At 38.0% G+C, this 24,204-nt stretch overlaps 3 protein-coding genes across 3 annotated transcripts in view; 2 read left to right on the top strand and 1 right to left on the bottom strand.

The window, feature by feature from the left end:
• Positions 1 to 9,882: 9,882 nt before the first annotated feature.
• Positions 9,883 to 24,204, bottom strand: part of LOC135201991 (hepatic lectin-like) — a 120,696-nt gene continuing 106,374 nt past the window's right edge. Inside the window, exon 6 of the mRNA XM_064231275.1 lies at positions 9,883 to 10,132. The gene's annotated coding sequence lies outside the window, so the exon portion shown is untranslated. The remainder of the gene's footprint in view (positions 10,133 to 24,204) is intronic.
• LOC135198334 (inner centromere protein A-like) lies at positions 16,845 to 17,758 on the top strand. The gene is made up of 2 exons (XM_064225908.1): positions 16,845 to 17,321; positions 17,354 to 17,758. Exons 1-2 carry the CDS (start codon positions 16,845 to 16,847, stop codon positions 17,756 to 17,758), a joined length of 882 nt encoding a protein of 293 aa, XP_064081978.1.
• LOC135198324 (trichohyalin-like) lies at positions 17,850 to 18,503 on the top strand. Its single transcript, XM_064225897.1, has one exon. The coding sequence runs from the start codon at positions 17,850 to 17,852 to the stop codon at positions 18,501 to 18,503; it is 654 nt and encodes a 217-aa protein (XP_064081967.1).

Genomic DNA, 24,204 nt, shown 5'->3' with positions numbered 1-24,204 from the left:
CCTTACAGTGTGATTTTCCTCTGCAGACGTTAGATTTAAAGTTATTGGATGTGTATTATTTAAAATAATTTCATATATACAATCTAAAATTCCTATATTATAATCTGATTGTTTTGACCTTTAGTTATCGTATATCCTCTAAAATGTTCATGTATAATCAATGCTAGAAAAACAATATATTTTTTTGTCTTGTTTAATAAATCTCAATACAGAAAATATATCTTTATACTATGCACTATATGCAAAGGTGAAAATATGTATGCAATTTCCCTGCCTTATCACTTCTCTTCTGGTACTCATAAGGCACATTAAACATAGAATAAAGTGGTCTGAGATAAGCACAGTACTACATACAGTGACTCACATTATGAAATAAATGCCACCTAGATACAAATAAGTTATGAAATAAATGAATTTGATGTTCATATTACCTAGATACAAATAGGTTACTGTATCACTGAATGACACTTAATAATAGCAATATCAGTGTATCACATAGTACATTATCTCCAGGAAAGAAATAACATACTAAAGTAAATAAAAAATAAAAACTTACAATAAGGTAGAGGTAACTGAGATCACAGAGGTATCATTTTAAGCTATTATAAATAAGAAAACATGCTTTATAGCCACAGTAGAGAAATAACATGAAATAGCATTATAAATAAACAAAAACTGTACTAAACTTATCACAATAACACGAGATCACATGACTCTTAAACAAAAAAACTTACAAAAACCAATCTCAATAATGAAGAGGTATATGTTTTAGGGCTGTTGCCTTGTAAGATAAGGCGCCCTATGAGGTAATGTTAGACTTGCGATAATTTTACGCTAAGTCGGTTGGTATTGCACTTCCATCTTCAATGGAGTGTCTTGGGGTTTGTAGATCACTTACGAAGTCGGGATTATCTTCTTGTTTATGACGACGATGTGTTAAGCTCATGATGATTCGGTAAGGAGGTTCTTGTAGAAAACACGAAGTATAAAAATATATATATATTCTTCTGAAGTTTTACATGCTGAAGATCAGGTATGATTGTACAAGTCTTCTAATAACGATAGCTTGATCGCTTCTGCCAATGATGATGGCTACTTCTGTTCTCTCTACATGATAAAGCTTAGGTAAAGAGATACAGGTCTTCTAATGACGATAGCTAACTCTGTTCTGCCTGTCTACCATCTCTGTTACAAGTTATGAAGGAACAGACAGTAGTTCGAACATATGAACATACAATCAGATGACATAGTTTCATACGAACATACAATCAAAATGAGACACGCTACAGATCACGTAGGCCGTTTGAATTATAGGTCGCGGTAGTTGTCTCAAGCAGGGGGCTTGGACTAAAGTTTATAAACAATTGAATGACTACAGGTGACGGCATGTTATCTTAGCCTACTTTTTATTGTACGTCATCTTTAGCGTCTCTAGTCTGATCACATTCCTGCAAGCAATCTGGTTGACCTCTTTAGTTTTAGTCTTTTATATATATGGACTAACATTCCATATTTTTATTATGTAAACACTTACATTAGCTCGGTCAGCTACCAAACCAACTACTGAATATTACTCAAACTTGACTTGCATTTGACTTATAGGAGTGTGATACAGACACTATGTGAATATATATATATAAGTAAATAAAAATTCATGGTGTACATGAATTGATTCAAGTAATAAAATATAAAACAATGATATTGGTAAATAATAGTGATCATGTGATATATAATGATACAGTTTTTTCACTTCATCTCATTAAGATACATATGCTACAGAAAATACTAATGTACTCTGACAATTGCATAGAATGAAGATTAACATGATAAAAATCATATTTTAACTGATTAAAAATTTCATATATGAATTGATAAAGTTATTAATGTTTATGCTAACTGTTATATATCTGATTCATTAATCCATATACTAACTCATATATAACTGCAGATATTGGTAAGATAAAAGGTAACAGATTGATTATAGGCTACCTGATTTGTTTATACATATGTATATGGATTCATGTAATTATGATTAATATATGTGCACTTTAAATAGATTCCTATTGCGTACACGCAAAGATATATTTTGATTCCGTTATTTATGATCAGTTATATATATATATGATCATTTATATATATAGGATACATGACCGAGGTTATACTACTTCACATTTAACTAGCTTTCGAACAACTTTTCGTCTATTACACAGTTCCAGACAACCACCTATAGCCAAATGAAAAGGCCAATTTCACAGGGTTAAAACAAGGGGAAAATTTGCCTGGGCGGGTCCAACGTTCTATTTTGCGCTCATACTTATTCTCTGCATCCTAAGCTACACGATTACGTTCGCGATGAATAAAACCATCCCAGCACGAGTCCTTCGCCAGCAAAGTAGAGTTGAATATCCTTCGGGTCGTAATTGTCGGAAGTATGTCCCTTTTGTAGTCGATTTCCACACCCGCCGGAGCGTTCCGCATTAAAACGAGATTAACGATGGGATACGGTGTCGGTCGAAGAAGTCCATGATGGTGCTTATTCCTTTCACATTGTAGGCGGTTGTTACTCGACTGCCGTCGTCCGCAGCGACGAACGATTTTTTGAAGTTGCGATGTGAAACTCTCGTACTGCAGGATACTGTAACAGGTTCCATTTAATCAGCCTGCAAGTGAAATTATATTGTCACAAGGGCAGAGTAAATTCAGAACATCCAAATACAGGGGAGGGGAGAGAGCCATTTAGACCAGACTTAACCCACATGAATTCGCTGATATTTTGGAATTCAAAAGAGTCCGCTGTACAAACTTTTTTATCCATGGCATTAACAATGAGTGAACCTATCCAGGTCTATGATGACTCGTAAAAATATCCATAATTTAAAAAAATAAATAGATATCCTTACGAATCTCAAAGAAAATTCGATATTACTGGAAGTAAGTTACTAGACAAAGAAGTGGAAAACGGAGTTATTTGCAAGATTGCCAGGCAACATAAGAGTCAAAAAGAATATTAACCACGATTCTGTATTTCTTTATGCTAACTGAAATTAAGTTGTGATAAAATCTGATCCTATGTGCCCCTAACAAAAGTTTCATATTCAATTTTTCTCGCGCGCATCCTATGAGGTTAATTTTAAAAACTTTATTAATAGGTAGGAGATGCAACGAAAAAACCCACTATGTAACTAATTTCTAAATAAACTTTGGTTTTTCAAGAAAATGTGACATTTTCCCATGAATGTTTACTTGAATTGTAATAGGAATAATATTGCAAGTAAATTATTTCATATACATATCTTGATACTTCTAAATGTCTATGAGGTTCAGAAAAAATTAATTCATTTTGTTGTTATAGAAATTCTATTTGCTTATTTTGTTATTAATCTTAAAATGATTGCAACTCGTTAACTAAAGTTGCATTGCGCATACGGATAAACACGTCTGCCTTGCCCATGAGAAGTTCGGGCTAAGCATTCCTTTCTCCAGTCAATCTGCTTTGCAAGCAGAGACGACACACAGATGAAGCCTGTGTAAGCAGATTATTGAGGTTTAAAGGAACCAATGCTGATACGGCATTGATGACGTCGTCACTTGGCAGGAGATTGCTCTCAGCCAGCTAAGAGTTACGTTACTTGCTGTAATAAATACGACTTTAGGATAAATTTGTTGTTTTTTAATACTCGACCCACATGAGAAGAATGTCTGAAAAAAAAAAAAACAGTACCAAAATTGAACAATATATTAGTTTCATGTTGGAAATCTGCATAATTGTAATTATGTTAAATTAAATATTCCTTATTCAAACTAATGAAAAGGTTTCCATACAAATTCTATATATATTATTAGCCCGTATAAATTAAAATTCATATAGGATTATTCCATAGATAAGATTTTCACTTCTAGACTTCCTGACTTTAAAATCTCTTTTATTTTATTTTATTTATTTATTTATTTATTATTATTATTTTTTTTTTTCATTGACTACGAATATAAATCATCGGGACAGACAATATGTCAGTAGGTTTTGATATGTGTTTGAACTTTTAGCTTATTTGTCATTACTAAAGCGTTAAGTTTGAGTTCAAATCTTTACGCATATATATTTGGATATTTAATTTAACCTATGGTTATGTTTTGCTTATTGATTTATCGTTGGTTCCTTTTTATTATAATTTGTAACCCTTCCGACTTCTTACGGAGTGTATTATATTGACTCCACTTGTATCCATTTTTATTTTATTTTTATATTATTTATTTATATATATTTTTTTATATATATTTGATAAATTAATGGTTGGCTTGAATATGTGGAAAAGTGTTCTAGCGGCGTACCGTATAAGGCTACTTGCGGTATCAAGATATGAATGATAAAGGTATTTAAAACCGCGAGAACCGCTATAATCCAGTTCGGATCCAATATCATGAGTTGTAACTCGTAAGACATTGACACTTCCTATTTAATTATCCGTTATTCTACCAAACCGATTGACTCTGGGTGATAAAATATATTATTGGTTTTCTTAATGGAAAGGAATTCACACGCGAGTTAAGGAGATTATTATTGATTTACACCACCGAGTCAGATTATTATTATGTGTTGAATTCCATGTACTGATTTAGCACTCATAAATATTCCTAACGCACTCAATTGCGGCTGTTTGTTTTTTAGTGCTATTAATTCTATATAACGTGTCAAGGAACTATTAACACTAAGAAGTGTTATTCCTCCCTGTCAGACTCGTAATTCTGTTAATAATTCTACGTATATTCTTTCAAGGATTGATTTGGCACAGGATAGGCCCTTAACTGACAGGTGTCTTAGTGTGTCCCTTGTTTTCATGACACGTGTTACAATAAGTTATGTGCTTTTTATATCTGTAAGCATTGTAGGCCAGTAAAACAGTGATTTGGCTTTCTGTGACATAGTAGGGAAACCTGGATGACGGAATGCAACCAGTTTATGACGATTGGTATGAAAGAGATTATTACTACTACCTGGTCGTTAGTCATCTGCTGTGTTCTTCGGGTTTTCCTCGTCACGGACCTACATATAATATTACATTTGATTACATTATTCTGATACACATACTTTAAATATACTTTTGCTTTAGGGTTTCTGCTCGAAGTGTTTATTGTTTTGGTGTTTATTGCTGCTGACTCAGTTTCCGTTCGAAGTGTTTATTGTTTGGGTTAGGTCTGTTGACTCTTGCTTTGTTCAGTTTGTAACAGTTCTGCGCTCCAACCCAGATATTCAATGCTCGCGATCTCTTGGGTTAAGGAATTTTCTTGTTTAGATACGGTTTTAACAATAGGCACGGATGTTTCTATATCTTTTAGTCCAATTAATGGTTCCTTGCAGTATGGTGCGGGATTGCGGGATAATGCGTCAGCTATGATATTTGCTTTCCCAGGTAGATATCTTATCTTGGCTCCAAAGACCTGAATGATCATTTGTCACCGAGTTCCTTTTGGGCTGTGATTAAAGCCTTTGAAAAACTCGGTAAAGGACTCATGTTCAGTAAGGACTTTATCAGGATAGCCATAGATTATGAACTTAAAATGTACTAGTGAGTTAACGATACCTAGCCCTTCCTTGCCTATTACTGCATATTTACTTTCAGAGGGCTTTAGTTTACGTGAATAAAAAGCTATAGGAAAGAACTGTTCATCATATTACTGAAGTAGTACCCCTCTTACCCCTTGGTCTGAGGCGTCTGTTGCAATAAAAAAAATTCCTTATTTAAATCAGGGATTTTTTAAGTTAGGTGAGCTGCATTATTCCGCTTTTAGGATATCGAACGCCTCTTGATGCTTTTTAGACCATAATAAATCTACGCTCTTCTTCGTAAGATCTGTTAAAGGAGCTGTCATGATTGAAGAGTTACATATTTACATACGATTGTAATACCCACTACAGCGCAAAAGTGCTGTATCCCCCTTTTACGTTAATAGGTACCGGAAAGTTATGAATAGCCGACACCTTACCATGGACTACTTTAAGACCTTGACTAGACACATAAAACCTAGATAAACATGTTCGGTTTTTAAAAAACTCACATTTAGATATTTTACTCTGAGATTATTTGTCTTTGTCTCTGTAGCACTAGCTCTAGTTTATGTGAATGTACTTCTAAGGTATTAGAAAAGATTACAAGATCATCCATATAGGCATGTAGGGTATCCCCTCAAAGTCTCCAAACACTATATTGTAATTGGGGCGCAACGTAAGCTGGAGGCATAGGTAAAAATTGATAATGTCCCCTGAGTGGTGCGAAAAAGGGTATTGAGGTACAATCACTTAGGTAATGGTATCTGGTAAAAGCTTTTAAGTAAGCCCAAGCTGGTGAAAAATTTATTCTAACCTAACAGAGATAAGATGTCGTCGGTACATGGCACTGGAAACTATCGGGAGTCGTTTCCTTGTTTAAGCGACAGAAATCTACGCAGATACGCCAAGTCCGATCTTTTATGGCATGACGTTTGAGGGAAAAATTATATGGGCTATTTGATTTCCTAATGGCTCCTATTACTAACATATTTCAACTTCGTCATTTATCTCTATTTTGAAATTTCATTGAGAGTCTATACGAAGGTACGTATATAGCTTTATGTTTGTCCTTAGACCGTATTTTGTTTTCAATGACATCCGTTTTTTTCCCAGAGATCACTCGCTAGTGGAGAAACTTCCTGGTATTCAGGTAAAAGATAAAAAAAAATTTCTGCTGAATCACCTCTGCTTGAATTAGTTTTCGGATATTACTTTAGATAGAGTATGAGAGATTCATCTACGACTGGTTGGGCGGGATTAAAAATTAGCAACAATAAAAAAAAATGCGATATTTATATGTATAGGTTTTTGTGGATTACTATATTAACTTGTTGCTGCTAGTCAACCGTGTCTAGGGCTTTGTTCGCGGAAATCGTTATATTTCAGAGTGTCGGGAAGGATTAAAATTTCATTTCCCAGCAAAGTCTTTTTACACGCACTAAGACATTCGAGGGTGCATGTGTCTCGAGATTTGCGTGCAAACTGCGACTGTGGTTGTATGAGAATTCTGTTGTGGGTCGTTTGAACAATGTTACGATTTATGAGACAAATGTATAGTTCCTCTATATAAGTTATTATTTGATTAACTGTCTCTTTTTGTTCAAACGGATTTCAATATGTTTGAAGGTTTATAGGATTTTCATTTGATAAACACGCCTTATTTTGCAGGATGTAAGATAATATTTTGTATACCCCTAGATGGATCTTACAATTACACTAGATACAGATCAATGTTTTTTATAACTATAGAAGTATCTGTAAACGCTCGCTTATCCGGACTTCTCATTAGGGAAAGTTCGAACAACAGACGGTGAGTCCGTAAATACAGGATATTACGTGTACTAAAGGAATAAACAAGATATTCTAATTTTACGGCACGTACAGTCGGGCTTTATCCACCACTACTTATAATAACTTACGTATTAAAAAAAACGAAAACCTGCTCTGATTACTTTATACGGTCGTGTGTTTCATAGGAAAAATCCTTTTTAATTCAAAAAGATATTGGCATGTATGAACCAACATCGCTTTTCCCCACTCTGCTAGAGTCGCTTATTGTGTGGAATTTGCTATGCTTTGAACACTTCGCAGTTTTGACTGGCCTTGACCGCTTGACTAGGTGACACAGTCACCGAGTGTTGCTTGTTTGATTCTGAACGGGCTACTGTTTTCTATTTCTTTTTGTAATAATTAGGATCCTTCTCTTTATTACCATCGGCAACGTATTGTGTGTTTTTAGCATTATGTTGCTGGTTACGTATAAAGCAATGAATGACGAACTATTAGGAACTGAGCGATTACTATTAAGACAAGTTATCACTACTGCATTCAATATTAACTGTTTGTACTTCATTCTTTGCTAAAATTTGAAATAGTGAGGATCCTGGTCAGCGCATTTTTAGTCTGATGAAAGTTTTTTACAGACATGTTATTCCTTGCAATCCAGCCATATTTTAAAAGTTAAGTGGAGTCATTGAGGTTCGATATTTTTATAATAACTCAAAAAACTCAAGGCTAAAACTGCGATCGGGACTTTGCAAAGGAGCATTTATTGTCATGGCCCGAAATAGTGTTACCTCTAATGTATCTAGATTTGTACGGGTGTTCCACTTGTTTTTGTGTGTTTTCTAATCACTACGGTGCTTAACGACCCTATCCATGCATCTGTATAAATACAGACGTCCACTGCGTAAACGCATATTCACTGTTTAATATGATTTGTTACGTAAGGGATTAATAATCACCCAAATGATAAAATTAACATAGTATATGATTTATGATATTTCAGTAGAACTTCTGGAAACAGACACTCAAAGATAAAAAACTCGCAGTAGCGAAATCTCAATGATGTAGATAATTTCTGTAAAAAAGTAAGATTAAGAATGTCTCGTAACTTCAGCCACAGGAATAACGAAATTCGACCTGCAAAGGAAACACTCAAAGTTACTCAAAATGAATAAAAAATTGTACTTAGCTTGCTTTTGTGGGAAGTCACGGTGTTCCGATAACGACACACGGCCTTGGTCCTCCTTCTCTATTTAGCGGATGACCTGGTTTGGCTTCAGTTTCCCCCGTGCGCGTTGTTTCGATGATTCGAGCCCTTGAAAAGAATCCGATGCTGCAGACGCGTTCGGTTTGTTCTTGAAGTGCCGGAAAACGCTCATAACGATGTTTTCTTGAATGATTCTAATGAGAGACGAAGCTTGCGTTGCCGTAGGAAAAAGACACGTCGGTTTTGTTTCTTGAAGTTATTCACTAAACGATGATACTAAGTTGCTTGAAGAATCTCTTGCTTTTCGTCGTCGGTGAAGTTCTTGTTGTTTTCTGAAGTCGCTCACTAAACGATGATACTAGGTTGCTTGAAGAATCTGCTGCTTTCGTCGTCGTTGACTTCATGATTATTATTCTGTTTTATCTTCGGAGAAGTTGTAGAGTCCTTCTGGTACGCTTGCCACCACTTTTAGGGCTGTTGCCTTGTAAGATAAGGCGCCCTATGAGGTAATGTTAGACTTGCGATAATTTTACGCTAAGTCGGTTGGTATTGCACTTCCATCTTCAATGGAGTGTCTTGGGGTTTGTAGATCACTTACGAAGTCGGGATTATCTTCTTGTTTATGACGACGATGTGTTAAGCTCATGATGATTCGGTAAGGAGGTTCTTGCAGAAAACACGAAGTATAAAAATATATATATATTCTTCTGAAGTTTTACATGCTGAAGATCAGGTATGATTGTACAAGTCTTCTAATAACGATAGCTTGATCGCTTCTGCCAATGATGATGGCTACTTCTGTTCTCTCTACATGATAAAGCTTAGGTAAAGAGATACAGGTCTTCTAATGACGATAGCTAACTCTGTTCTGCCTGTCTACCATCTCTGTTACAAGTTATGAAGGAACAGACAGTAGTTCGAACATATGAACATACAATCAGATGACATAGTTTCATACGAACATACAATCAAAATGAGACACGCTACAGATCACGTAGGCCGTTTGAATTATAGGTCGCGGTAGTTGTCTCAAGCAGGGGGCTTGGACTAAAGTTTATAAACAATTGAATGACTACAGGTGACGGCATGTTATCTTAGCCTACTTTTATTGTATACGTCATCTTTAGCGTCTCTAGTCTGATCACATTCCTGCAAGCAATCTGGTTGACCTCTTTAGTTTTAGTCTTTTATATATATGGACTAACATTCCATATTTTTATTATGTAAACACTTACATATGACATTTATCACATTATGGGCACCCTTGGTATAGGAACATATAAGGCATGGTATGAAAAGAAAAAAAATTTTACTACTGTATAGACTATATTAAAATTACTACACCACTTTAAAAAAAATATATGCATAATGTCTCTTAAGGATATCAGTCATGGTTACCATGCTGTCAGCTATTACCCTTACACTTCCATTTAATTCTTTTACACTTTCATTTAATCATTTTTTATTAGACAATATATCCTGAAAAATATCAGAAACATCTGCCAACACCTCAACTGCTTCTTGCTCCAGTAGGCCCAATCTTACCAAAGCTTCCTCTGAAGGTTCTAGAGCTAAACTTTCATGAGGATCACCACCTAAAATGATTATAATACAGAAATTAGCTACTGCAATAACTCTGGAAAAGAAACATCAATGTAATTGTGTAATTATTGACAGTAATTATGATCAATGACTTCCCACATCTCTACCTCATCAAAGGAAAAAAAAAGTGACACTGATACCACAGATAGAGTACATAACAATTACTTGAGTCACAACTAGGCATGGTTAGGTAAAGTTAAGGTTAGGCTAGGTTAAGAACTGGTCTTGTAGATAAGACCCTTTTTAAAATACGGACCCCAGTTTTATCCTTTTGAACAGGTCCAATGTTTTACCCTAACCTAACCTAAGATTAAATGGTTAACATTCATTTGCGGCAGAAATGCCATACATGAAAAATCTCTTAGAATTGTGTAAAATATATAAAAATAAAATGATCTGGTTAGGCAAGGCATAGGTATCGGCAACTTATGCAATAATACCCACAGGCCTAGGCTTATCATTACAGCTTAGGCTAAAACATTCATTTCCAAGCAATATCATAGGATACTTTTGCATAGCCTAACATATAGCCTACTAGGAATATATCATAACTAGCATGAAGTTAACAGTAGAACATAAACCAAGGCCTAGCCAAAACTCGCTTCAATCTAGGTATGTATGGCAATTAGTCTATGCCAAATTAGGGAGGTTGCTTCCTTTTCTTAGCCACAGGGTCCATCGTGCCGCTCTTTAATCGCTCTGTTATAAAAATCAGCTGATATGCTGCTGTATCGTGATTGGTTCTCATTCTCTAGGGACGCTATGATACGGGCGATGTGATTGGCTGGACTATCCAAAGGCGTCTTTGACAAAAAGGCTGCCTTTTCGTGCAAAGGCACGTTAAAGGCGCCTTTGAAAATCTTGGGGTATACGATTTCACCGCCATCGAAAGGCGCCTTTGGCGAGCCGTTGGGAGAGGCGTCTTTTGTCAAAAGGCACCTTTGCGTAAGGCTTGTTTTGAGTATGCGGCCCCTGGCCGGGCTGCATACTGGCAAACTCACCGTTCCTGTTGGCAGTTACTCGAAAGGCTCATACTCAAAACACGGAGTTAGCGCCGCCATCTTGGAAATATGGCGCCGTGAGAACCTTTGCGCTAGGGCTGGTATTTGAGGGTGAGAGGAGACATGAACTTTTAGCCTCTTGCGGTGGTGTAGTAGGTAAAAGCTTCACTGATGTTCCTGGATTTGAAAGGCTCCATGGTTTTGCGCATGGGTCCAGGCAAGTCTATTATCGTGAAAAAATTCCCCTTCGGTTAAGCATATATGAAAATATATTAATTCCGAGGTAGAGCGAATTAGATATTAAAGGACATTGTAGCTCGAAATATGTATATGAATCACGGAAATATGATATGACATATAGATTGGCTACGTGCTGTCAAAAGCACTACAACGCTACCAGGGTCGAGGTGGGTTGATTTTGTCTCCAAACCAATGAATTACCTGAGCGCGAAAGGTATATGAGGGTGAGAGGCGACATGAACTTTTAGCCTCCTGCGGTGGTGTAGTAGGTAAAAGCTTCACTGACGTTCCTGGATTTGAAAGGCTCCATGGGTTCGCGCCCGGGTCCAGGCAAGTCTATTATCAAGAAAAAATTCCCCTTCGGTTAAGCATATATGAAAATATATTAATTCCGAGGTAGAGCGAATTAGATATTAAAGGTATTGTAGCTCAATATATGTATATGAATCACCGGGGAAATGTTATATATTATTATATATAATATTATATATATATATAATATATATATGGATATTATATATTATATATTTATATAATATATATATATATATATATATATATATATATATATATATATATAAATAATAATAAATATATATCTATAAATAATATAAATAAATATATATATATATAATATATATAAATATTATTATATATATAAATATCATATATATATTTAATATAATATTATATATATTTATATTTAATATATATCTATATATATATATATATATATATATATATAGATATATATATATATATATATAATATATATATATATATATATATATATAATATATATATATATATAGATATATTTTTTTAATATATATATCATATATATATATAGATATATATATATATATATATATATATATATATATAGATATATATATATATATATATTATATTCTATATATATATATATATATAGATATAATATATATATATATATATATATATATATATATATATATATATATATATATATATATATAGATATGATATATATATATATATGTGTGTGTGTGTGTGTGTTGAGTTAGCTTCATGTAATTAACTGTTTATATACGCAATACGTACAAACACAAACGCACACACACATATTATATATCTGTATACATATAGATATATATATATATATATATATATATATATATATATATATATATATATATATATATATATATATATATATATATATATATGTAAACTACCGTATTGTTTTTTATTTCTGTAAATTTACAAATATTAAGCCACAAATGCCTTTTAATAACCTGAGAGAGAGAGAGAGAGAGAGAGAGAGAGAGAGAGAGAGAGAGAGAGAGAGAGAGAGGGATTTGAAAGTATATGCAATAATTACAACCAAGGTATTGCAAATTTAGTAGCAGAACCTTTGCAAAAAAATAGCAAACTTACTTGAGAAGAATAATATCTCTCAATCCCAAAGCTTAAAAGCCTAAAGGGACTGTTGAGTCAACTCTCCTTTAAAGAATGCATGTGCAGCCGAGATAGAAAGCAACAAGTGTCGTAAACGCTCCGAAGTTTCTTCGACAAATAGAACTATCTTTCGGTGGTCTCGGTATATAATGGCGTATGAGTCGCGACCCCTAAAACTCTCAGCCGGTCTTAGTGGCCTGTGTTGTTGCGTTACCAGACGCACGATCATGGCTAAATCTAACCTTCAATAATATCAAAACGACTGTGGCTAGAAGGCTGCAATTTGGTTTGCTGATTGGAATGTGGATAATCATTATACCAAATTGCAGCCCTCTAGCCTCAGTAGTTTTTTTTTCTAGTGTGGCATACACAGCGGACTGTTTTTCTCTCTACTGTTTGGAAAACTCATTTCAGACTAACTGTGACTTGTATAAGTCGCTGAAAGTCTCTGTGGAATCAGACCTGTTAGCGAAAATAGACGCTTGCAGTAGGATACAGAATATCATTGGAAAAGTTAAATTTTTTTAAGTGTTATTTTTCGTGCCATGCATTGGGAAAATATTTGCAGGATAGGTGCTAATAAGATCAAATATTATCATGATTATGAATATTATTATTATTATAGATAATACCACTGAAAGATCGTACAAGTATATTGAATTTTATTAATATAATTATTAACAAACAACAATTCGAAATACTTTTCCTAGAAAGTATCACAAAGGAGAGAGAGAGAGAGAGAGAGAGAGAGAGAGAGAGAGAGAGAGAGAGAGAGATTAATTATGATAATGTACTAATATAATAGTAGTAACTATTATTATTATGTAAACAAATTCTTTTGAATAGAACGGCAGAATTCGGCAAATTAATCTTATGTACACACACACACACACACACACACACATATATATATATATATATATATATATATATATATTAATATATATATAATCCATCACATCAAAGGAATATATACAGGAGGCAGGAGGAAGTGCGCAGGAACTATACACATCCATTTGATACTTTTATTGTCAACGCGTTTCTTGACCATGGTACATCATCAGGACATCTATATAAAAAGGAATCCGAGCACATAATTAAAAGAAAACATATATAAAGCATAAGAAAGCTTATATGGAAACGAAGTTGAACTTAAATACTGAATCACACTTAAATACATTTACACATTAAAAAACCAAGAAAGCTTTAAAATGATCCTTAAAAAACTAAACTTAATAAAGAAAAAATAAAGGTAAAAACGAACTTAAAATGAAGAGCAAGGCGCACCTCTCAAAATGACAGAAGACAAACGCACTAAAAAGGACATACAAGAACAGAAAAAGAAGGCGGACAAATAAAAAAAAAAAAAAACAAAAAAAAAAACAAAAAAAAGCTAGTTATGCTATGAAAACAGGGGAACAGCCGATGATTGGCAATTTAACGAAGGTACAATTCTCTTTATTAGCAGACTTTCCAAGAGAAGCAGTTCTCCAGGTTCCTTGACTTGGCCAATTATTTTAAAGTTGTCATATTTGATCGATGTCTTGCAACTTCTAGCGTGCGATCTTATATTGGAAAGTTCGGGATTAGACAATCTGCCAGCCCGTACGATAAACTAACACGCCCATGTGAGAATCGGCCCTGACCTTGAGGAGACGCCGAGTCGAACCAACGTAATTCCCGGAACTACATCCGGGGCACTTTGTACTCGTATACGACGCCCGACGTCATCAAAGGACAGAGCCGATCCTTGAAGGAAACAAAGAGCCAATAGTTTTAGGATTTTTTGGAATTAATTTTATATTTAGAGCACCAATATGATTTTCAATAATTTAGCACACTGCTTGGCAAAGTTTTGATTGGTGGGTAAAAAACAAAAGCTTGCGTATATAGTAAGTTTAGGTACGTTACATTTAGGTGTTAAGGGTGCAAGTTTTTTATCAAGAACTTCTTAAATAACCTTAAGTACTAGATGGGCAGGGAAACAGTTGTTACGGAAGTAGTGCTTAAGGAAGAGAATTTCAGAATGAAAAGAGAGCCAATTAGAAGTTAGAGATAGAGCCCGATGTACCAAGGTATGCACAGAATTAATTTTAAAATTAATAAAACAAAAAACTATAAAAATTGGAGCCGAGTCCGGTGAATGTACTTTTCCTAAAAATTGTCGTGTTAAAATGATCATTGTCCTTAGTAACTAAAACATCAAGGAAAGCCAACTTACCGTCTTGTTCTTTTTCAATAGTAAAATTAATATTATTATGGAAGTTGTTGGCTAGGTTTAGGAATCTGTCAGCATCATATTCATTTTTCAATAGAACGAATGTGTCGTCTATATACCTGGCGTAAAATAAGGGACAGAAGGACAAGGGGCACTCCTCCATTACTTGCTCCTCCAGGGAACACATGAAAATGTTGGCAAAGGTGGGGCCGAGGGGAGACCCCATCGCCATCCCATCGATCTGTTTAAAAAGCTGGTTACTAAAAACAAAGGCCGTGTCCAGCACGGCTAATTCTAAAAGTGTTTTTAAAAGATTCATAATTAAAATTACAATATATAAAGTCAGGCGGTGTAGGGAACAATTTGGTTAAAATAAGATCAATGGTCTCCCTCACAGGAACGTTGGTAAAGAGGGATTCTACATCTAAACTGACCATATACAAATCTGAGTCTTGTGAGAGGATCTTAGTTTTAAAATCTTCGGAGTTTCTTAGGGTATATTCATTCCGGTCAACGGCTCCAATAAAGGTACCAGAAACTTAGCAAGCTTGTAGTTGGGCGTATTGTAGGAGGCTAGGATAGGGCGGAGGGGAACCCCTTGTTTGTGGATCTTAGGCAGGCCGTACAGGATACCAAAGGAGGACCCGCTGGAAAAAAGATCATCATAAGTTTTCTCATTTATTATTCCTTCAGTTTTGAGAGACGTAAAAATCTATTGATCCTGTCTTCTATCCGGTAAATTTCTTGATAGTTGGGTTGTCCAATTTTAGTGAATTTGGTGGGATCATCGAGTATCGTGTTCATTTTATTTAAATAGTCAGTTTTATCTAAAATAAACTACCCCCTCTTCCCTTGTCAGGTCTAACAACTGTGTATATGTTCCTGCGCCTTCTCCTGCCTCATATATATATATATATATATATATATATTATATATATATATATGGTATATATATATATATATATACACATATATTGTATACATATATGTATATATATGTATATATATATATATATATATATATATATATATATATATATATATATATACGTGGCGTGTGTGCATAAATATATTTTATGTATGTTTACCTAAGTGCTTCCATATATCTGTGCATAAATGTATGTATACATTTACTTGTGTAATGTATGGAATCTCCCTTGGTACCAAACATTTCCTCCCCTACCATAATTCTCCCTTCCCATGAACACCCCTTCCGTTTATCAACAATGTCATTGAACCCCCTACGATGAACCCCCGCCTCCCGTCCCCCAACAACTATTCACTGAGAAAAGCATCAAGATGGCAAATATATCTCCAATTTTGCTTTCGTGCAATATTAAATCTTTGAGACTTTATAGAGTGAAATATTGAGTGTCTCTGGAGTAAGTTTAGGTTCAGAATTAATTTTTCCTTCGTTCATCTCATTTTTTCATCTTTTCTGGTGCATGAGACTGTAAAAGGTTGACTAGGGCGGCTGTGCAGTTTCTTCCGTCTGTGGCGTCAGTGACGACTCTGTGCGAAGTGTTGGAGACCTCTGGTTCCTACGGAGCCTTCTTCAGTTCCTAAACGATTATCACGTCTTCTTGAAGTCTTGGAGATTCCTTGGTCCTGCGAAGACCTCTTCAGCTCCCGAAGGCCTCTGGAGAAACCCCCATTGGATTAACATGTCTTCTCGAAGCCCCACGACTCCTAGATCCAGTGCAGACGTCACCAGGGAATGGAATCTCCTTATGCATTCTGGAGCAAGTGTCATTTTCAAAAACTAACCTAAGTGACAGTGTGAAGTATAACATATAACATATAACAATGCCTGTTGCTGTTATTAGTATTGCGTTGAAAGGTGGTATGGCTCAGTTCCTGAGTGGAGCTTTGACACTATCGTTTATAACTATTTGCGCTCTTCCTTTATTTGCTGTACGCAATTTGTGGAGGAAGAGAGGCAAGGACCAACCAAGGATGGAAACTCTGGACAACGAAGTGGCTAGTTTGCGCCAAGAATTGGATGTCGCCCATAGGAGGAACGACAACCTAAAGGAAATTCTTCTGGAACGAGTCAGGAAGGAGTGTGGCGAGCTCTTGTCGACCAAAGAGGTGGAAAATGCAGTCTTGCAGGTCCAAGACCTTTTGGACATGGCCGAGGAGGCAGATGCTAGAGTTCTGGAAGTAGAGGCCAAGATGGAGGCTATCTGCCTAGAGAACCAGAGCCTGCAGAGGAAGGCACTAGAGGACCAGCAGGCTTTGGGCAATCATCAGAAGGAAATTCTAGGGACTGAGAGAAAGAAAGTCAGGTTGCAAAGGAAAACGATCTTTTGCAGAATAAGAAGGATATTGCTGAACTGAAAAGGCAAAACGCCTCGGAACATGAAAAGCTATTGGAATATGAGAGGATGAACCAAGAGCTACAGAAAGAACTGGCTGGAAAAAATGAGCAGATAGAGGGGCTCTTGGTGCAAGATACCAATAAGCAAATGGAACTGGATGAACTTCGTAAGGAACTAGAGGCGAAAGCGAAAGAATCTGTCAACTGCAATGAAAACAAAGAGCAATTTGAGAAAATAATAGTTGAAAAACAACGAGAAATCTGTGAGCTTCGAAGAGAGATAGAAGACAGAGGTAGTGATACATACAAGCTTGTTTTTTGTGAGAAGGAAGTTGAATGTCTCAAGAGGGAATTAGAAGAAAAGCAATTGGCTTTTATGATGAATTGTAAGCCAAAATGAAAGAAATGAAAAAGCTTTAATTGAAAAAGCAATTGAAAAACAAAAAGAAATTGATAAACTTCGAAAGGACGTGGAAGACCGAGAGAAAGAAATGGACATGTATATTCAAAAGGAGAAGGAAATGAATGATTTCAAGGAAGAATTAAAAGACAAGATATTACTTTTCGATAGAATATTGAGTCTAAATGAAAGAAATGAAAAAGTAGTAAATGAAAAACAAAAAGAAATTAATAAACTTAAAAAGCAATTGGAAGACAAAGATAGGGAAATGGACAGGCGTATTCAAGACGAGAAGCTCTCCAACTGTGGTCAGATCACTGGAAAAGAAGACAAAGCAGATCCTCTCGAGGAGGAACTTGGGGAGAAGGAACAACACGAGATTGAAGAGCTCCTGAAGGAGTTGAAGAAGAAGCAGCGGGAGATTGAGGAGCTTTCGTGTCAAAACCTGAGACAAGAAGAGGAACTACAAACGAAGCAGAAGGAAGTTGAACGGATTGAGAACCTGAGAGAACAAGATCGGGCCCAGCACTTGGAGTACGTGGAATCTTGCTTCGGGGAAATAAACGAGCGCATAGGCAAGGAGATCATCGAGATGGAAGTAGAGCTCTTTTGTCTACGCGGAGAAGTTCAGCAGAAGAACAGATTGCTGAAGGAACTTGGAGTCCCGTTGGAAATTCTCAACGAGGAGGAGCCGGGACAAGTGGAGGATGAAAAAGGAAGCTCGTCTTCAACAGCTGGTTGCTGAGGATGAGATGCAAGACCAGCTGTGGAGACTTGGAAAGTTCTGTCAGCCCTGGGAGTCTGTCAGTCATTCAGGTGATGGGAAGCAGAGTGGCGCCAAAGGACCAGATGAGAGGGAGATCAAGGATGTAGATGTATAGGTGTCCTTGAACAGAGCCAGAACAAGAGAGTAAAATTATACAGAGCATTACCTCTGGAGTAATATGTATATGTATGTATATTACACATCACCACACACACACACATACATATATATGCATACACCCCCAGTGTGTATATATATGTACACACACAACACACATATATGTGCACACCCCCCATTGTGTATATATATGTACACACAACACACGCATATATGTACACACACCCCCAGTGTGTATATATATGTACACACACAACACATATACACATATATACACACATCATATCCCCCCATATGTGTATATACACACACATACATGCACTCACACACACACACATATACATACATATATATTGTCTCCAGAGGGATTTGAGCTCTAGCCTGGTTTGGAAACTATAGAATTGGCTCACTTCCTTCCACTTCTCTTTTCCCAGCACACTAAGCTGACAAGATGGGTGAGCTCTCCCTACTGGCTGGGAGCAGAACGACTTATCCAGGATAGTCTGGCTGAGCACCGAAGGAGCTAATCGGCTGGTGCCAGGTGTCAGGAATCCTCCCTGTAGGGCGGCTGAAGTGCTAACACAGGGAATTGCCTTGCTGATCTCCTGGTTTTGGTTGGGAGAAGAAGGCCTCCTGGGTCATGTCCAGTGACTATTTCCATCGGAGGATGGGGAGAGGCTCCTCCTATTGGAGGCGTAGGTGATCGTTGCCTCCGTCTGAGATCTCTGTGTTCCTGGCAATCTGCAGCGCCTGGTGGGGGCGCTGCAGATTGTCAGGAACACAGAGATCCTGGGCAGAGACATCGGCCATCGCCGCCTCTGATAGTTGGAGGCCCTTGCCATCCTCCGATGGAAATCATCACTGGACATGACCCAGGAGGCCTTTTTCTCCTAACCACCAACAGTAGATCAGCAAGGTAATTCCCTGTGTTAGCACTTCAGCCGCCCTACGAGGAGGATTCCTGAGACCTGGCACCAGCTGATCAACTCCTTCAGTGCTCGGCCAGACTCTCCTGGATAAGTTGTTCTGCTCCCAGCGAGTAGGTAGAGCTCACCCATCTTGTCAGCTTGTTGTGTTGGGAATAGAGAGGTGGAAGGAAGTGAGCCAATTCTATAGCTTCCAAACCAGGCTAGAGTTCATATCCTTCTGGGTCTCCTGGTTCATGTCCAGTGACAGTTTCCTTTGGAGGATGGGGAGGGCCCTCACCTGTCAGAGGCGGCGATGGCAGATGTCTCTGCCCAGGATCTCTGTGTTCCTGACAATCTGCGGTAGCCTCACCAGGCCTCACAGATTGCCAGGAACACAGAGATCTCAGACAGAGGCAACGATCACCTATGCCTCCAATAGGAGGAGCCTCTCCCCATCCTCTAATGGAAATCGTCACTGGACATGACCCAGGAACCCTTCTTCTCCCAACCAACACCAGAAGATCAGCAAGGCAATTCCCTGTGTTAGCCCTTCAGCCGCCCTACGAGGAGGATTCCCGAGAATTTGCAATAGCTGATCGGTTAGTTCGGTGCTTGGCCAGACTCTCCTGGATAAGTTGTTCTGCTCCTAGCGTAGGTGATTGTTGCCTCCGTCTGTGATTTATGTGTTCCTGGCGATCTGTGGTGCCTGGTGGGAGTGCTCTGGATTGTCAGGAACACAGATCCTGGGCAGAGAAACTGGCCATCACCAGCTCCAATAGGTGGAGGCTCTCCCCATCCTCCAACGGAAACTGTCACTGGACATGAACCGGGAGAGTCTGGCCGAGCGCCGCAGGAGCCGTTCGGCTGGTGTCAGGTCTCGGGCATCCTACTTTTAGGGCCCACTGCCATAAGTAGCAGTCAGCTATTTATAGCAGCTTTCTCATGGTAGTGGTTGGGAGAAGATTCTCCTGGGTCACGTTGGAGGTAGTCGATGCTTCTGCCTGGGATCTCTGTGTTCCTGATGATCTGCGATGCCTGCTGGGGGCACAGCAGATTGTCAGGAACACAGAGATCTTGGATGGAGACATTAGCCATTGCTCCCTCTGATAGGTGGATGGCCTCACTTTCATCCCATTGAAACGTGACTTAGGAGACTCTTCTTCTCCCAAGTGCCCAACCACCTCCGTGAGAACAGCAAGGCCACATTACTCTTCTCATGGTGGAGGTTGGGTCACGTCCATCGACAGTTTCTGTTGTAGGATGGACAGAGTTATCGCCCATCACCGCCTCTGATAGGTGGAAGCCCTCTCCATCCTCCGATGAAAACTGTCGCTGGACATGACCCAGGAGACCTTTCTCTCAACCACTGCCAGGAGAACATCAAGGTGCATCCTTGGGATAGCCCCTCAACCAACCACTACTTCAGGTAATGTGCCCTTTGAGCATTACTCCTGGGACCCGATGCCAACCAATCAGCTCCGGCACTCGGCCATACTCTCCCAGATGAGTTGTTCTGCTTCCAGCCAGTTAGGAGAGCTCCCTCATTTCGAAGACCTCTGTGTACTGGTGTTATATTTTACCTTCCCAGCTTGACACATAAGTTTCTTCATTTCAGCAGTTAAATTATGAAGCAGCTGTCCAAAGTACATTTTTTATTCTGCTGCTTTGGTACCATTGAGAGGAGGTGAATGGCACAAGGGGTGCACACAAGGAATATTTATACCTGAAAAAGGCTTTACAAAGAAGGGGATCAATTTTTGATTGGTCAGTCATATTCAGGGTGCTCTCCTCTTGACTGCTGGTCTGGCTGACTGATGCAGGCACTGATTGGTTTGCACAGGGAGCTGTGGTCACGGCTCAAGGAGGCACACCTCATTGAATTCCTGATGGTGGTTAGCAGGAGGGGAGTTTCCTGGGTAACATTTAGCGTGGGTTTCCACTATAGGATGGTGACGGCCTTCTTACAGCAGAGGTGGCAGTGGTCAATGTCGCTGTATATGATTCTGGTATTCTTTATGATCTGTTGGTGTTACGGGTGCCATGTTTCCTCATGCAGTGTTGGTACACTGCCTCTTCATGCAGATGGATGTAAGAATGGTGGTATCCATTGCTGGGGCACAGTATTTTGTAGACGAGAATGGATGCCACCGTTCCTACACTGGTATAACAATGACTTGTCGAAACGTCAGAGTTAATAAACCTGAGACAACAGGAAAACTTGATACATCCTCATGATACTTGATACATATACACCAGCTGCACACTAATGTAAAGTAGATTGTAGGATGGATAGAAATCCATTCTTATTATCATTATCAATATTATGGAAGATAAACACTTTTTGTATGGAACGATATTATTATTATTAGTCTTCAGTATTCTCAAACGGCCATGTTCATTACGGCTTGAACAGCAAAGATACCATAGTATTAGAACCCTGTTCCTCCTCCTCCTGCCTCCTCCTCCTCCTCCGCCTCCATCCTCCTCCCCCACCTCCTCCTCCTCACTCATCCTCCTCCTCCTCCTCCTCTTCCTCCTCCTCCTCCTCCTCCTCCTCCTCCTCCTCCTCCTCCTCCACAACATTTCATTAAATGAACCAAACAAAAACTTCTTTCAGTTTTAATCTGGAGATTGAAAAAGAAACCCACAAAATCACTGTGTAACTTGCTTACTTCTAAGTATTTACATTTAATTTTATTCCACACTCGAGTACTTTCAGGGTGAGAGGCGACATGAACTTTAAGCCTCTTGCGGTGGTGTAGTAGGTAAAAGCTTCACTAACGTTCCTGGATTTGAAAGGCTCCATGGGTTCGCGCCCGGGTCCAGGCAAGTCTATTATCGAGAAAAAATTCCCCTTCAGTTAAGCATATATGAAAATACATTAATTCCAAGGTAGAGCGAATTAGATATTAAAGGACATTGTAGCTCGATATATGTATATGAATCACGGAAATGTGATATGATTTATAGATTGGCTACATGCTGTCAAAAGCACTACAACACTACCAGGGTCGAGGTGGGTTGATGTTGTCTCTAAACCAACGAATTAACTGAGTGCAAAAGGTATTTGATGGTGAGAGGCAACATGAACTTTTAGCCTCTTGCGGTGGTGTAGTAGGTAAAATCTTCACTGACGTTCCTGGATTTGAAAGGCTCCATGGGTTCGCGCACGGGTCCAGGCAAGTCTATTATCGAGAAAAAATTCCCCTTCGGTTAAGCATATATGAAAATATATTAATTCCGAGGTAGAGCGAATTAGATATTAAAGGATATTGTAGCTCAATATATGTATATGAATCACGGAAATGTGATATGACTTATAGATTGGCTACATGCTGTCAAAAGCACTCAAACACTAAACCAAGGGCGTCGGGAGTGGGTTGATGTTAGTCTCCAAACCAACGAATTACCCTGAGCGGGCGAATGGTAATTTGAGGGTGAGAGGCTACATGAAACTTTTAGCCTTTCTTGCCGGTTGGTGTAGTAGAGTAAAAAAAGCTTCACTGATGTTCCTGGATTTGAAAGGCTCCATGGGTTCGTGCCCAGGTCCAGGAAAGTCTATTATCGAGAAAAAATTCCCCTTTGGTTAAGCATATATGAAAATATATTAATTCCGAGGTAGAGCGAATTAGATATTAAAGGACATTGTAACTCGATATATGTACGTATATGAATCACGGAAATGTGATATGATTTATAGATTGGCTACGTGCTGTCAAAAGCACTACAACACTACTGGGGTCAAGGTGGGTTGATGTTGTCTCCAAACCAACGAATTACCTGAGCGCGAATGGTATTTGAGGGTGAGAGGTGACATGAACTTTTAGCCTCTTGCAGTGGTGTAGTAGGCAAAAGCTTCACCGACGTTCCTGGATTTGAGAGGCTCCATGGGTTCGTGCATGGGTTCAGGCAAGTCTATTATCAAGAAAAAAATCCCCTTCGGTTAAGCATATATGAAAATATATTAATTCCGAGGTAGAGCGAATTAGATATTAAAGGACATTGTAGCTTGATATATGTATATGAATCACGGAAATGAAGGACATTGTAGCTTGATATATGTATATGAATCACGGAAATGTGATATGACTTATAGATTGGCTACGTGCTGTCAAAAGCACTACAGCACTCCCGGGGTCGAGGTGGGTTGATGCTGTCTCCAAACCAACGAATTACCTGAGCACGAAAGGTATTTGAGGGTGAGAGGCAACATGAACTTTTAGCCTCTTGCGGTGGTGTAGTAGGTAAAAGCTTCACTGACGTTCCTGGATTTGAAAGGCTCCATGGGTTCACGCCCGGGTCCAGGCAAGTCTATTATCGAGAAAAAATTCCCCTTCGGTTAAGCATATATGAAAATATATTAATTCCAAGGTAGAGCGAATTAGATATTAAAGGACATTGTAGCTCGATATATGTATATGAATCACGGAAATGTGATATGACTTATAGATTGGCTACGTGCTGTCAAAAGCACTACAACGCTCCCGGGGTCGAGGTGGGTTGATGTCTCCAAACCAACGAATTACCTGAGCATGAAAGGTATTTGAGGGTGAGAGGCGACATGAACTTTTAGCCTCTTGCGTGGTGTAGTAGGTAAAAGCTTCACTGACGTTCCTGGATTTGAAAGGCTCCATGGATTCGCGCCCAGGTCCAGG

Source organism: Macrobrachium nipponense, chromosome 23 (assembly GCF_015104395.2).
Source record: "Macrobrachium nipponense isolate FS-2020 chromosome 23, ASM1510439v2, whole genome shotgun sequence".
Classification (NCBI taxonomy): Eukaryota; Metazoa; Arthropoda; class Malacostraca; order Decapoda; family Palaemonidae; genus Macrobrachium; species Macrobrachium nipponense.
This window is presented reverse-complemented; position numbering and strand designations above follow the sequence as displayed.

What these genes read in the sequence shown, in the direction of transcription:
- LOC135198334 (XM_064225908.1), top strand. Translation starts at nt 16,845, where the DNA reads ATGCCTGTTGCTGTTATTAGTATTGCGTTGAAAGGTGGTATGGCTCAG. An exon ending in TAGGGACTGAGAGAAAGAAA is followed by an intron (nt 17,322 to 17,353) that starts GTCAGGTTGCAA and finishes GATCTTTTGCAG; the next exon opens with AATAAGAAGGATATTGCTGA.
- LOC135198324 (XM_064225897.1), top strand. Translation starts at nt 17,850, where the DNA reads ATGGACATGTATATTCAAAAGGAGAAGGAAATGAATGATTTCAAGGAA.